Here is a 15,461-nt window from a genome sequence, read left to right as displayed (position 1 = left end):
AAGTAATCAAAACCCAGCCCGCAATGGGCTCTGCAAACAGGAGAGACTCCCAGGTCTTCCCCCAGATGCTATGGGATGGCCACAGCAAATGCATCCCCTTCTAGCAACTGGCAGGACTTAAAAAGGTGGAGAGCAGCGTCCTGCATTTGCTAATGCCTTTGGGTATTCCTCAAGTTAACCGTTCCTGGAGCATGCGGTAATCACCCACCTTTCAAGCAAAGGCTCTGATAACTAGGTCATTGAGATAAAGAGGACACATGCTGCTGGAGAGCTGCAGAGGAAATTTACTGGAGCTATATCCAGACACCCCAAAAAGTAGATTATCTAGTGAGGCTATAATAAAAGTAGAGCTGTTTGTAGGACCTGCGGCTGTACCTGTCTGTAATATTTCCAGCTGCACCTCAGTATTACCGCTCACATTAATATGCAGTTTGCTTTCTTCTAAGGCTCGGTGTTTACTCTGCACTGAAGAAAAGAACAGGAAAGTATCACCAGAGTCTGCGAAGAGAAATGCCAATGAATCCTGACACTGAGCAGCAATGCGTGGACATGAACGCCTGCCTCAGTCCTGCACAGTCAGGACAAGATCAAACCCCACGGGCAGTCAGAATCGGCAGCACTCACTTCACTTTCTGTCTGGTCTGAAATTCAGCCATTTGGGTCATATGCAAATTTCATTTTTAAAGGTTTTCAGGGAAAGTCATGAAGTCTGGACCATCATTAGCAGAATTTACTACAGACTTTCTGGGTAAGGGCTGGCAGTTTGCCTCACCTTCATGAGGCAAGACAAAATAGTCAACTATTAAACCAGAAATACTTCCTACTCATTTTCACAAGTTGTAAAATCTGACCCCTCTACCCCCAATGTCTCAGGCTACTCAGGGCTGGATCAAACTGCCAGGAAATGCTGTTTGCTCTCTTCTGTCAACCACTTAAGAAAAAAAATACTCAATTCTATGAAACCCCTTTGCAGAGCAGGTAATGTGAGCTTTTTACCATGAAAACCTCTGCAATTCTCTAAAACCAGTCAAGGTAAGATTTGACATGCCACCATCCCCACTAGCTCCACTGCTTCCGATTGCTCAAATGCTATGGTTGAGCTCAGACCTGCAGGCTGCTGCAGGGAGGATCTCAGCTGCCAGATTCAGCAGATCCTCCAGCCAAAGATGATGTCCTCAGTCACAGCTTGGTTAGGTGAACAAGTTAGTGATACATGAAAGTAAGCAAGCGGGTCTAAATGCTAGTGCACCGACAGCTACAGATTCCTGTGTTCCAGTAGGAGATCCATACATTGACCTAGAAATTGTGTCCAAGATAGCATCTCAGAGAGATGTGTCATAGCTGATTCTCCCCAAAATAACTGCTGCTGTGCTACGTTGGGTCCGCGCCACACGGACTGGGCAAGCATCAGGTCTGTCCCAAGTCTGCTGTTCCTGGAAGTGCCCCATCTGATCTGAGCATGACTTGATATGGATCAGGGTGGGAGAGAGCCACTGTCAATCTACATCCTTACCATCCCCATTTTTGCCTCATTAAGTTTGCTAAAGGTGTTTCATTAACAGTTATCAAACTAGAGGCGTGTAGCTGCTTACTCATACCATTTATCTATGAACTCCAACCTTTAATAGCAGTCTCATACAACCAGAAAAATGACAGATTCACAGCTGAGACTACAGCTTCCTATTTTGACAGAAATTATGAGATTTGCTACCAAGAACTTGCACATTCAAAGACATTCTCCATCCACCAAAGTACCAAAAGAAGGATCTATAAAACCTGGATGTACCAGCTGATTTCAGGGCTGTCGTTCAATTACATTTTAAGATGTACGAGCCATTAACTGATTTCTGTTGATTCAGGAAAAAATATTAATAGCTGCTAACTTACTGCATTTTAGGCTGTTCAAACTCCAGTTCACTGCACCTCAAAAAGGCTCTAGAGAAGCAAAATCTTTGTACCTTGCTGCTTAAACCAGGACTCCCTAACAAGTTCAGTTTAGCCTGTAGCCTATGACTAAAGCATTCGGGTAGTTACTCATCCAACTCTGGCGAATAACAGAGGAATGACTTTTGGATTGCAATTTAGACATTGCACATTTACTTTAATAGAAGATACAACACTAATTTTAGTTTGCATAGTACCTGATCATTCTGGAAGATATGAAAGTAAGTGCTTTATAAAGCTATTTCAATTTTCTCCAGAAGTGCTTTCATTTAGAGTTCACTTCCTATCTTTTGACTTCATTTTACATTCTCTAAAGCGATTGTTTCTTTTAGAGGAAAGCTTTTCTCTAATGCTTTGCCATAAAACCACAAGCTGTTAACCTTTTAATGTTTGCTATTAACAGCTCGGTAGAGTATCGATCATACAAATGATGCTCTAAATACGGCAACTCAGGCTGATGAGGCCTGTAAGAGGAGGGTTATGTCTGTTGATTTTTTCCTAATGTGTTTGGAAATGGATATCACTCCAAGACAAAATTAAGGTAATCCCTCTACAAAGCTTTTTTTTTTTTAGGAAGATGTTAATTGCAGCTGCAACAATTACCAATGTGACTTCAACCATCCTTCAGGCAGTACTGGAACACCTTCCTCTGACACGGAAGAACGGATTTTACACCACCCAAGTGGAACCTTAATAACACCTCCTTCAGTGGCAGGTAGGAAAAATACTTGCATCGCTGAACCCCAGAAGCCCTCACCGCAGATCTAAACTCCCCTGCAACGTCTCTACTCTTTATTTAAAGAGGACGGGATCTCTTTCTGTTAGGGAGTTGTTATTCACCACTCCTCTGCAACCCATCATGTTTTTAATTCAGACGCCCACTCTTGTTCCATCCCTCCCTTCAATACCTGCACTGCTGAAGCACTTTTCACACTGTATCTAACACCTACCAGCCCATAAAGCCTCCCTACACCATACATTGATAGCAAATGTAGATATTTTTCCAGCACAGCCCTGGCTTCCTAATTTTTTGGAGCCTGCTTCTACATCCCCTTCCTACCCACCATGTCTCCTACCATCACCAGTGCAAGACACACAGCCCAGCACAATTCAGCCTCCTCCTGGTTATCCAGGTTTGGATCTTATCACATTTTACCCAGCTCTGCTAAAATGAGTATCAGCTACATCTACCAGCTTGTGCTCGTAACGGGCAGCTCTTCCAGGAGAGGAGGGATTGCAGGAGAGCACACAATGTGAGACCCTGTTTGAAGCGTTCCCAGCAGGAATTGCTATAATGCCACCAACGAGCCAGTGCACAGGGTTAAGAAAAGGGAAAAGAAAAATCACGCACACACCACAATGGCAGCTGCTAGTATAAAATAACTCATCATCACCCTGCCTTTGCTAAATTACGCTGTCCCATCCTCTTCCACCTCAGAGCCTTCTGCTTCCAATTTTGTGCAGTTACTTAACAGTACAGGTATTGTATACAAATACAAACCACTACACTTTAGCTGCTGAATTTTCTTCCATTATTTTTTTTCTTTTGTAGATAATTTTTGTAGATAATTTTTAAGGAAACTCAGTCGAGACTAATGTAATAATACACATACCTAACATGCATATGTACTAAGGTAGTAATTTACTCATTTGAGAATTACCAGGGTGTCTTTCAGAGCCCCTCCCTGCCCAAGCCCTAACATGATAATGAACACTTAAATCAGTAATTACACTCTCAGAAAGACTGTAGGTCATTTCAAGCCTGCTTGTGTGGGTCACAAAAGCCTTCCTTTTGCAGCTATCAGCAAAGCACAGATATTATCACCACTTCACTGAACCCCTGGAACAGCCTTGGGTCACTCGATGCAGTGAAGTTCATGAAAGAAGTGCAGTATTATTGTTAGCAACAAAAGCAGAATTATGAAGTGTTTTAAAAAAAAAAAAAAAAGTTGTACGACACCCAACACATCCTCTAGAAAGGATGAATGCACGCTACCGAGGCCGAGCTGTGCAGCTCAAAGGCAGTGTTACTTACTACATTTAATAATTTCCAACTAATGATTTCAGAAGTCTGGGGTTTCACACTTATTCCTAGGGTCTCCTTATCAGTATAACTCACGCAGAGGTCTTAAATTAGGAGACAGCATGCAGACCCTGCAACATACGTGCTCCCTGGCAGCACACTGCTGATGGTATCAAGACACGGCTCAGTCTTTATTCTCAGTTTCCTCGTTGCATTTCAGAGATGTTTTTGTGGTTTAATGAACCGAAACTAGACTCGGCTTCACTTTGTGCTTTGAGAACAGTTCAGGCTCCCGGTGCCATTTCAAGAGGTCTCCTGGCTGCAGAATACAACCCCCTTTATCTGGCTCATTCGTTTCAAGGGCCACAACTTTGGCAGCTCATTAGTGAGACGTAGATTTTGCAAACTCATTTCTGTTATACCACAATTTAAGCAAAAATTCTATTATAAAAGTCATGAATTACTGTTCTACCTCAAGGCAATCGGCAGAGGAATAAAAGCACTATGCTACTCTCGATCTCCTGCTGCGATGAAGCTGACGTCCAGCACCAGAGCTGCTCAAGGCCCTTCTGCCTGTACAACTCATCACTTTAGAAACCCCAGACTGCACTTCAGGAATCAATGTATTTTATTTAAACATCAGCTAGGGACTAAAAATGACCACAGGCTGAACACTACTGTGTGGAACAGGCTATGGAGAGCCAGCAGTGATAATCTGATTTCTCGAACAGGATAAAGAGATCATCTTACCTGTAAACACTGCCTGCTACACAAGTAATCAGGCACCTTTTTGAATATCTAAGGGATCTTATTTCTTAAATCTTCTTGTACAGTCAGGTTCAGTTAACCAGGCTTCAGGTTTTAAGGTTGAACTGTTAATCGACATAATCAAGTCCAGCAGCCAGCATGTCCCCCACCAAGCATTTCGCATTTGCTTTGCTGGTAACAAAAGATGCTCATTACACGGAAACAGCAAGCATAGAGCATTAAAATCCAACACCTAGAAATTCTCTTAGAAACCCACCGAAGGAATAAAATAATCATAGCAAGCTGGCATAAGCAAAGTGAGGTTTAGACACAGCGCCGCTACCAGCCACGCTCTCGCCGAGGACGAGCACAAGAGCGATTTATGGGCCCTCGCCGCCTGCGGAAGGCGGGCTGGTCACGTGCCGATGACTTGCCAATTGATTTATTGCGGTTTAGCTGCTAGAAAAGACTTAGCAACACATCATTTCCCCAAACAAAGAATTGCCAAAATAATGATATACAGATGAGAAGTGCAGAAGTATCCAAAGCAGACTACTCGAGATCGATATTCTGCATCATACGACTGTGTATCACCATAGCACAGGGGACCCAGGTGGGTACAGGCGGCACTAGAGTCTATTTTTGGACTGACGACTTGAATTTGACAATCCAGCTCCAGTCATTAGACTTTCCTCAGCAAACACTCGGTTCAGACAGTTCTCAGCTGCTGTCCACCACTTTTTAAGCCACCACTGATAACAAATTTTTGGTTTGGGTGTTATCAGAAAAAACAAGCCATAAAGTCACAGTATGCTCTTCAGATGGAGACCACACAAGGTTGATCATCTGCCAAGGGTGGTCAGCCGGGCACGAGCCATTTTCCAGACGCTAAAATACTGCAAGGTGACTCTAGTTCTCTCCCAGAGTACAGAAGTAACTTAAACTCTTCCACTGAAGTCTGGAAACTCGCATCTCTAATGGGAACAGTTTGCAATCTCGGTGTTTGGGTCTATCCTTTCACCTCACGCTCTCCCTTTGCGGCATTCCCCAGGATGTGCCGCACTTCAAACTTGCCTGCGACACCTTGGAGAGAGATCCCGTCCTTTCTTAAAAGGCAATGCTCGGGCAGGAGCTCCGGGACCGCGGTCACAGGGTACAAATCACTTCCCTTTTCTCTGCATAAGCAAATCTAGGCTTACACAAACAGAACCACAGGCCTGGCCCAAACAAATGCATGCAACTTAACTCCTTTTAAGATAACACTTCCCCTGCCGTTTTAGGTGAAGTAACCTGAGTTTTAAAAAGGCAGGTGGGAAAAAGATCCCAAGGCTATACTATTTTGGACACAAGTATGTTGGGGGGAAAGGTATTTGTGGAGGGAATAAATTCTTTTAAGAATTGTTTATAAAGATAAAAAGGTGCTAAGAAAAAAATGCTTGGATCTTCTTACTCAAACGGTCCAGAACAATCAACAGATGAGCAGCACCACGTAAAATGAACTTACGAAAGGTACAAAGTATGGCCTTTTTAGTTGAAGTCAGTTTTAAAAAACACACCTATCTTCAAGTTTTAACCGAGTCTTCCTACAAAAAAGACTATTATTCTTGCTCTTACAGATGGATATTTGACACTTAAAAATGCTAAAAAGCTTGCTCCTCACCACTTGTTCAAATGTGGCAGCTCCTTTGACCAGAGAGGAGACTAGAAAAAAGATGCATAAGTGATAGGAGTCATAAACCCGGCAGGCTTGCATATCAGCACTAAGCCATCCAAGATGCATTAACACATTTTTAAAAACACTTCTCAAATACTTTACTGCCTGCAAAGCTGCAAGTAAGGCCTTATTTATCTGAACCTACAGACAACTCACAATAATACCCGGACAAACACTCTGAACTGCAGTTGTTTGCAATCCTAACTTAAGGAGTCTCTGAAAGTATGCACATATGCAGAGTTGGAAATGGAAAGCACTAGGACAAGCAAAAAAGAAAGCGAATGTAAGAAAAAAACCAATTATTCAGCATATTTCTTAAAGTGCCACTTCTATTCAGATGCAGCTCCATCTACAGAAAGGCAAATCCCCGCTGAGATTTTAACTGCCCTGACACATCCCAGCTGCTCATTTTCCAGGTAGTTCTCCGACATCCACTTCTGCCTGGCAGGATTAAGCCCATTACCTTGGAGAAAAACTCTCCCAACACCAGATTATGCGAAGTGACATGAGTGCAAGGTTTATGGTAAACTTAGGAGCAGGATTATACCTTACCCAATATATTACACCAGCCAGACCCGATTTCCAAGGAGGTATGATTACACTACACAAAAATACGATATTGTATGAGACCCTCACCCCCTGTCAAAGAGAAGAAAAAAGGACTGCGATATTGCAAGTTTAATTCCTGGCAAGAGTGTTAAAACTTGTCTGGGGCATTTAAGAGCGTATAACGAAACTATCATGGATAACACCATGGGAATAACTCTGCAAGACTTTTTTTTTTTTTAATTTTAAATGTTTCCAAAGGACAGCACATGCAGGAAGACCATCTAGTCCACTTAAAGAAAAACAAGATCTTGATATCTGCAATGTTTCTGCACTTTGGAGTATTTCACAACAGCAGGCTGCTTCTCACCCTTGCATCTCCTGCAGCTCTGGGGCAACCGTCGCGTGTGGCCTCTGGGGAAGGTTGCAGGGCTATCCGCCCCTGGGACCGGGACGACTCCGACGGCCCGACACACAACTAGACTTTGGTCAACACAACCCAGCCCACTTCATCAGGCACCAGCAAGAAACAAGAAAAGCTGAAACTTTGCTACAAGCTGCTGCAAAGCAGCCTTTTCCTCCTTTACCTTTCCCCCCATCACGAAAGCTGCTTCTCCTGGTCTCCTGGGTTGCTGGTGGGATCAGAGGAGCAGCTGGTGCAGCCCTCAGCCATGGACAGGAGCAGGAATAGCCTTGCTCCTGAGCCCCTACCTCACACTTGCACGTCAGAGATTATAGGCCATGGATCACATTGCTGTCCTCTTTTTTTTTTTTTCCTTCACATTTGCAAAAAGAAAGCCAAGGAATTGTAGAAAATTCAATCTTATCCACCATAAGCAAAGGAACGGGGTAATGGTATGGGGAACAACAAATCTAACCACTACAGAGCAGCTGTCTTTACTGTACCCCTTCCAGACACACTGTGCTTCGACACCAGCTACTACTCCAGGAAAACAACCAGAGACAAACTTCAGTGGAAGAAACTGCCCTCAATCCCAAAGAAAAGGACTAGTGGTATTGCAACGCAGAAGAAATCTGTTCTGGTTTTACCCACTGAAGCAGGAGAGAATCAACCAAACACAACACATTTTTCAGAGAAAATTATCTCTCTTAAGGAAAAAACCCCACTCTCTGCTCTAGAAGGCTGCATCCCCTGCATTCAATGCTAACTTTGGTGTCCTGACAAGCCAGTATACAACACAGATGAGTACGCTCCTTTCTCAAAAGAGGGGACAAAAAGGAATCATGACAATCCCTCTCGGGAAGAAATTCATGCTGCAATTAAAGCCGTAACAAAATATTAAGTCAAACTGCTAAAAATACACACAGGCTTGCAGACCCAGCCACAAACTTGGAGATGCTGAAACAAATAAAAGATAATTTGGAGCATGAATGCAAAGTGCCGGGAAATGGTAAAAGAAATGTAATTCTGGGCACAATCCCCATTGCAGAGGGATCAGGGAAGATTAGGGGGGAAAAATTAAGGAATTTGTGATGTTGCTAGAAGAGCCTGAAACACTTCAGGTGGAGTGAAAGCTTCCTATCCTGACTGTAAATGGAAAACAGAAACGTGAATAAAGAAAGGAATAAAATGGGGGTGGGGAAGGTAAGATTCGAAAAAAGTTGCTTCACCACAGAAACACATTTCATAAACATTAGGTGCTCCTGAGCCCAGGCTCGGTGAAGCTGCACGGCTCCCGACCTTCCAGAGGACAGAGGCTCTCACTGGAGGACCCACTCCATTTCCGACCACAGAAATAAACCCCAGGGGCTGGCTGGATCAGTAAGCAACTTCTTGAACATCATAATCAGTAGGGGAAAAAAGCCAATTGCTTTTCCTCTACCAAACGGTTAATATTTACACTTTTGTTGGAACAATCAGACCTTCATGAGAGAACAGGCACATGCTACACACTTTACCTCTATAAATGGTACTCTAAGCATTTCATTTTGACAAAAAAAAAGCTGGCAAACACCTTATTTTTTTTCTCCAAAAGTCAAAGATTGCCATGTTAACACCTGGGACGCAGAGAAGGCCAAGGCAGCAGTGACCCAAATACAAATATAGTTACTAACAGGAAATATCTGCTGACTGATAAAGGATAATGATTTGGAAGGATTTTAGGACACATTATCCAGACAGGTATCAGCCTATACACGTAAAAGCTACATTTTTTTCTACTTCGCATATACTAGCACCCATTAAGAAATATAACAACCATAATAGCAGCTCCTTCTCCCTGATCTAAATGACAACACCTAATAACGTGCATTAAAATAACCAAAAAGAATACGAATTCCTCGGAGCTTTTAGGTATCCACACACCGAGCGATCTCTTTGCAGCGCCGAACCCCACTGCACAAGCTTAGTAGTGCATGCCAGGTTTTAATGCTTTTCTACTAAAATAATCGCAGCAACCAACGCTCATCTATCAGCGGATTGCCACGATCATCATCTACCAGAAAGAGGCTTTTTGAGCTAGTTTAGTAGACCTTGAGGCTCAATAATTTTGCCTTAATACCTTTTAGTCCATCTGGAGACAGTGCAGCCTACATTCAGCTACCCAGGTCTTTGAAATACGGCATATGTACTGTAGTTATAGACCCTGAAAGGTATTATGTATAACCATTCCACTACATTAGCTATTTTCTTCAGAGAAAAAGCTTTCATTCTGGGGGAAGCACCCTTAACAGCCATGCTTGAGACCAGCTTTCCTGCTACAAACTCAGTTCCGATTCCCCTTTCTTCTAACTCTGCCAAAAGGGACACACAGGTTCAGCCTTCACCCGGGGCCACCGCAGGCAGATGCTACTGCCGAGGGTGTCACAGCAGGCAGAGCTGCCCACCCGGCTGCGCACCACACCGTGCTGCGCTCTGCAGCTACACAGGCTTTGCTGCAGAACTAATAAGTATGTGAAACAGTTCACCAGCATTAAGTCTCAGCTCCCGTCTCACGATTTAATAAAGCGAGGATAATAAAGGGGCACAGAAAGTTACGACGTGACTTGAAGGCCAAAAAAGGAAGCCAGATGTTGGAGCCGAGGCTAGAACTTCGAAGTTCCTATTCTCTTGTTTCTCTACTCAGTAGAGTTGAGTCAGAATGGTTTTAAAAAGGGTTTATTTTTATTTTTAAACTATGTACTTTAAGGGGATATACAGAAAGCTGACAGAACTTCAGACTACTGCACCACAGCGGTCTAGTTTTGATGCTGCACACCAGCCGGCAGTGTCGGAGCCTGGGGGAGGGGACGACACGCTCCAGCTCCCTCTTGGTCTCAAAAACCTCCCCGTCAAGCAGAGGCCACCTCGCCATGCGCGAGCGCTTCCTGCCTGCCCTGCCTGCCGCAGCACAGGCAGCACGCTCAGCGTTACCGCCGCCTTCTCCATCTCTTGTTACGGCAGGACATCCCCATAGCTCACCTGCTTCAGGACCGGGCGGCAGCAGCCCAAACGCGATTTAAACGTCTCTAGCGCGATGGGACAGCCAGGCAGAGGGTTTTGGCAAAAGCAAGAAGCTGCTGCCGCCTCCTGCCACAACAACGTCCTCAGCCACCTGCACAGTAGACATCAGGAGTGGTCCCGAAAACACAGGACTGGTTCACAGCCCGCAGACCTGATCCAGCCTTAGGGCCACCAGCTCAGCTACACTGACATACATAGTAAACGCGAGCTATTTTGGTAATTCAGCAGCAAGCTCCTTGGCAACCAAGAGTGCCAGAATAACCTATGGCTAACCAGCAATACCTGGCTAGATATGCTGCAATCCAGACAAGCTTTATTCCTTAGCAAATGGAAGGCTTAAACCATCGTCAGGTCTCCAAAGGAAGCTTTAAGCATAAGAAAATGACAGCACTTCCTGCTAAAAAAAAAAAACAAAATAATTGGAAGGTCATAATAGGAGCTATAAAGTAAAAGCTAGGATGCTGCTGTGGAAAATTTAGAAAGATTCAGGCTACACACGCCCACTGCCTACTTCCATTTTTGCAAGCTATATTTGCTTCATGCAGAACAGGGACACAAGCTTCTTTGGATCTGCCGCCGCTACTTCTATTGTCTGCTTCCCACTTTGCTACACATTTGAGGCCTAGTGATAACCTGAAAGAACTGCAACTTGTTTTGTAACTAAAGCCAACATGTTTGAGAAGCCTGTTTGCAGTCTGCTGACTGAAGGGTTGACTTCATACGACATCTTTAAATCTGATACCTAACACAATAGCATTTCCTGGAAGAAGTCCCTTTTCCTAAGCTGTTCTTCTAGTCGCTGGCAGGATACAAATCCCACATAATTGCAGAATACATTTGCTAGGAGGTAATCACCTGACTTCCAGCCTCACATGGGAGTTACGAATGCGCTTGCCAGGTGACTGATACGGCTCGGGAGACCGTAACTGAGCTCTGATGGTTTCAGACATGGTTTATCTTTGCTAGTGGAAGAAGAAAAAAGGTGAAAGAATGAGCGATGAGACAAACGCACAGCTTATTTGGACGTAAAACACAAACGCATTCAAGGACTACTTCCACGAACAACATTTAATTTGAAGCTGCTCGCTAAATCATCTAGAAGGATCCTAAAAGTTGACTAGGAAACCATATTAATACTTTGTGGTCTATTAAAGAAGAGCAAAGCTTGAAGAGTGCCACCTGAGTGCGTAAGCTGGAGCTAGTTACTCTGTGTTTAGAGGTTAACTTGACTCCACAGAAATCCACTTGAGAAGCCTGTATTTTACAATTCTCTATTTTCTCTACAAAGATATCACATCATCAACGTTGACACACATTTTTCACAGAAAGCCACAAACTGGATGCTGTACAAGAACTATTTAGCAGACACGCAATGTGCATTAGTCGTCTGACATGCCACAAGCATGTAATAACTACCACAGGCAGTACGATGACCAGAAAGCTTGACACAGCAGGGCTGCTCTTTACGAATTCCTCAGAAAGCAAAAGAATGATTCAAGCTTCCTGTGAAACTAAATAGCTTTTTAATGGTGGCGTAAGATTTCTGAGCCATTAGTGGCATCCAAGCACACTGAACTGGCACCTGTTCCACAACATATGTACAGTTTCTGAGCACACTGCGCATCACTGGTTTCCCCTCCTGCCTTTGCTGGGTGCTCTGACTTTACAATTTGTTCTCAACATTCCTTCCCAGTTAATCAAGCTCTAACTTATTACTGCTCCCATCGCTTACTCCCTTCCATATCAACCCAATTCAACTTCAACTAATAAAATCTGCTTCCACAAGTCTGTATTTCTGACAGCAGAGTTTAATTATGTTTTATTTGTTCCCAGTATGCCTTACAGCATCTCATCTTCACACTTTTCCAACTGTTTCCGGGAAGGAGGGTACACTAGCAGCAGAACGTGCCCATCTGTAAGCTCCAAGCAAATAGGAACATAAGGAAAATCTTGCACCGTAGTCACATGAAGAGTTACAACAGTAAATTCTGCAGTATAGACCAATGACTGCTTCTCAGCTTCCAAAGCCAGTACTCTGCTTGTAGCTGAACCAAATATTGGATGTTGAAGAAAAAAAAAAAAGAAAACAAGGTGTAATTCAGGAGGCTAAATGTGCATATCTGTATGAAGGCAAGGGAAGAACCAAGAAGTCCTTTTGCCGCCTGCAATTATTAGCGCACACCCTGAAGCACAAAACTCTGCAACCTTTTTCCACACGCAGAGCTACAGTTTGTTATATACAACTGGTCTACCAAATTCTCAGAACTCAGCCACAGTATTTATTCATCTTCATTAACCAGGGGTATTCACTAAAAAGAATCCACCTCAAGAATATCAGTCACCCTTTGTTCTAGCTTTGGCTGAAGCTAAATTCAGGAGTCCACCCTGAGCAGGCAGGCATATCCCTCACGCATGCAGACCCAGTAGTAGCAGGCTGCTACCTGTATTTATTGAGGAGACCACCTCCCACCCCAGCTGACACCGTATGGAGCAGCAAAGCCTCCCAAAGGGACTAACAAAATTCAACTTAAATGGGCTACAGAGAGCAAGGTTTCAATCAACTAGCAACAGTGTACCAAAAGCACATCAAACAACGTGCAAATGTGATTATTTCAGCTCTTGGGTGAAGAAATTCACAGCAAGATCCCAACTTCCTGAAGAAAAGGGGTGCAAGGCCTGAGCCTACATTATCTAAGACAGCTTAAGCTAGAAAGTGGTTGAAAACTAGATCAGTAGCTACTGCCTTCGCCCAGTGGGACACTCTGGGCGAGACAGGACAGGAGATAGATTTCCATGAACAGATCCAGGGCTGCCGAACACATCTCTCTACTTACTGATCAACTGCAAAGTACATGTTTGTGGCTTCCCTTTGTCAAGCCAATAAATTTTGGGATACAAGGTTTCCCTGCAGGTAGAACAAGGGAAAAATAAGAACAGCAGTTGTTACTGAGCATATCACTGCCAGCGCTTGGTACAGTGATAGTGAGCAACACTGCGATCCCCTGAAGACAGATTTCCACCTACCAGCCCTCCAAGCCTGACTGTGCATGCACCCAATGGATTAAAGATGTCTTCTCTTGCTTCTTACCAAGAGAAAAAAAGATTGTGCAAATCAAAGCATGCCATAGCTCAGCTCTGTATCTCTCGGTAGGATTGCACGCAGCTATGACTGCTGCTGCTGGAAGGCAGCTGAAAACCAGTATCTACAGCAGAATTAAATAATGCTCCGCACAGAAAGGAATCCAGGTCATTTCTGCAGCTTATCCAAGGCTAAACTGGAGGCGAACACGGCAAGTCCACGGCTGGCACTGGACAAAACCTGTAATTCTCAACACTCCGGCACAAACGCTCCCAGGAAGAATTTCTGCCTTCACAGCTTTTTAAAACGTGTTACCGCAGCGGCTCTGGGGGTGAAGGCCTCTCTCAACACCCGCAGGCCCCTCAGGGCCTCCAGGGCCCGCAGCCCCCCACCGGGACGCTGCCCAGGGGGCTCCCCGCAGCAGGCCCCGGGCCGCTCGGTCCCCATACCGGGGGCAGGCCCTGAGGGCTGGCCGGCCCGGGACAGGCCGCAAGCCCCGCCAGAGCGCAGCGGAACCCCCCCACCTCCCCGCCCCGGGGGGGGGTGCTCCGCAGCGGCGGGGCGGCCCCGCTTCCCGCCCGCACTCACCATGGCTGCCGGCGGCTCCCGCGGGGCGGCTCTAGGCAGGGCGCCGCGCTCCGCTCATGTCATGGCCGGCGGCGGCCGGCGGCGGGGCCTCCCCGCCCATGCACCGGCGAGTCTCCGCCGGCCGCAGAGCCCCAAGCACCGCAGGCGGCCCCCCAACCCGGAGAGCCGCCGCTGCTGCTGCCGCCGCCGCCTCCCAGCCCCCGGGCCTCCCCCGGCCGGTGGGGACGGGGAGCCCCGGGGCGCTGGGAAGGGCCGCCGGAGGGCAGGCCCGCGCGGGCCGGGAGGGCGCGGCGCTCGCCGGCGGAAGGGAGGGGAAGGGACGGGACGAACGGAACAGGAGGGGAGCGCGGCCCGGCGCGGCGGCTGTCGGTGCGGCCGCTGGCTACGCCAGGCGCATCCTGCCGCGCACCGGGGAGGCGGCTCTGCCAGCCCCGCCCCGCCCTCCCGCCGGAAGCGGTCGCCGGGCCCCCGCGGCCAATCGCGGCCGAGGCGGTGGTGCCCGCGCATGCGCATCTCGCCGCGGCACGCCGCCGGCCGCCATCTTGGAGAAGGGCGCGGTGCCTCGCCGTGCGGGGCGGGGGGGGCGGGGAGGGAAGGTGCACGCCCGGAGGTGCGCCTCGCCCCGCCCCAGCGCTGCTGCGCATGCGCGACGGGCCCTTCCCGCCCGGCAGGAAGCGGCGGTCGGGGTGGTGTGTGTGCCCGCCCTTTGCCCGCGTGTGTCGGGGGGGCGGAGGGAGGGGCCCTGGGGCGGGGCTCCGTTTGGTCACGCCTCCTGAAGGCGGGGCTTGGGCGCGCCCGGTTGCCAGCCGCCGGCCTCGGGAGAGGGGCACGCGTTGCCTGGCAACGCGGTGGGGCAGCCCTGGGCCTGGCCTGGGCCTGGGCCTGGGCCTGGGCCCCTACCCCGGCCCCCAGGGAGGCCGGTGCTGCCTCCGGGCTCCTCCCGACCTCCCAAGAGAGTGACAGAGGTACAAGGACACTATCCGCGTTTACTGGCTTCGTGCCCGTGTAACTAATTAAATAATTAAAATGAACTGGGGTGGGGGGGAACCCCCAACCTTGCAAGTCCTCCTCAGCAACAATAACGAAGCTACATGGCATAGAAACCCGTTCCTAAACACCTATTCCCTTCCCCCAGTTTTAACTCAGCCTGGGGCTCTTTGTGGCCCTCGGTTTTCCAATGCCTGACGTGGCTGGGACAGAAGACGTTAACGGAGAGATCCAGAACAGCGGGTGAATTTAAAAAAAGGAAACCCTCACTGCTGCCTGACAAAATCAAGGAGCCGGGACCAACCAGAGCCCCAAACAAATGAAATTAATACAGATCAAAATACTACTTATGGTTACCAAACTCTCCTGT

General features: G+C 46.9%; 1 protein-coding gene across 2 annotated transcripts in view; it reads right to left on the bottom strand.

The window, feature by feature from the left end:
* The window catches only part of XPO6 (exportin 6), a 56,824-nt gene extending 42,657 nt beyond the window's left edge, over positions 1–14,167 (bottom strand). For both annotated transcript variants that reach the window (XM_050906067.1, XM_050906068.1), the window contains exon 1: positions 14,105–14,167. In XM_050906067.1, the coding sequence (XP_050762024.1) occupies positions 14,105–14,107 (3 nt within the window). In that variant the 5' untranslated portion in view covers positions 14,108–14,167. The remainder of the gene's footprint in view (positions 1–14,104) is intronic.
* Positions 14,168–15,461: the final 1,294 nt, after the last annotated feature.

This window comes from Gymnogyps californianus, chromosome 15 (assembly GCF_018139145.2).
Source record: "Gymnogyps californianus isolate 813 chromosome 15, ASM1813914v2, whole genome shotgun sequence".
Classification (NCBI taxonomy): domain Eukaryota; kingdom Metazoa; phylum Chordata; class Aves; order Accipitriformes; family Cathartidae; genus Gymnogyps; species Gymnogyps californianus.
The sequence above is the reverse complement of the archived record's forward strand: the minus strand, read 5'-3'. Positions and strand labels throughout refer to the sequence as shown.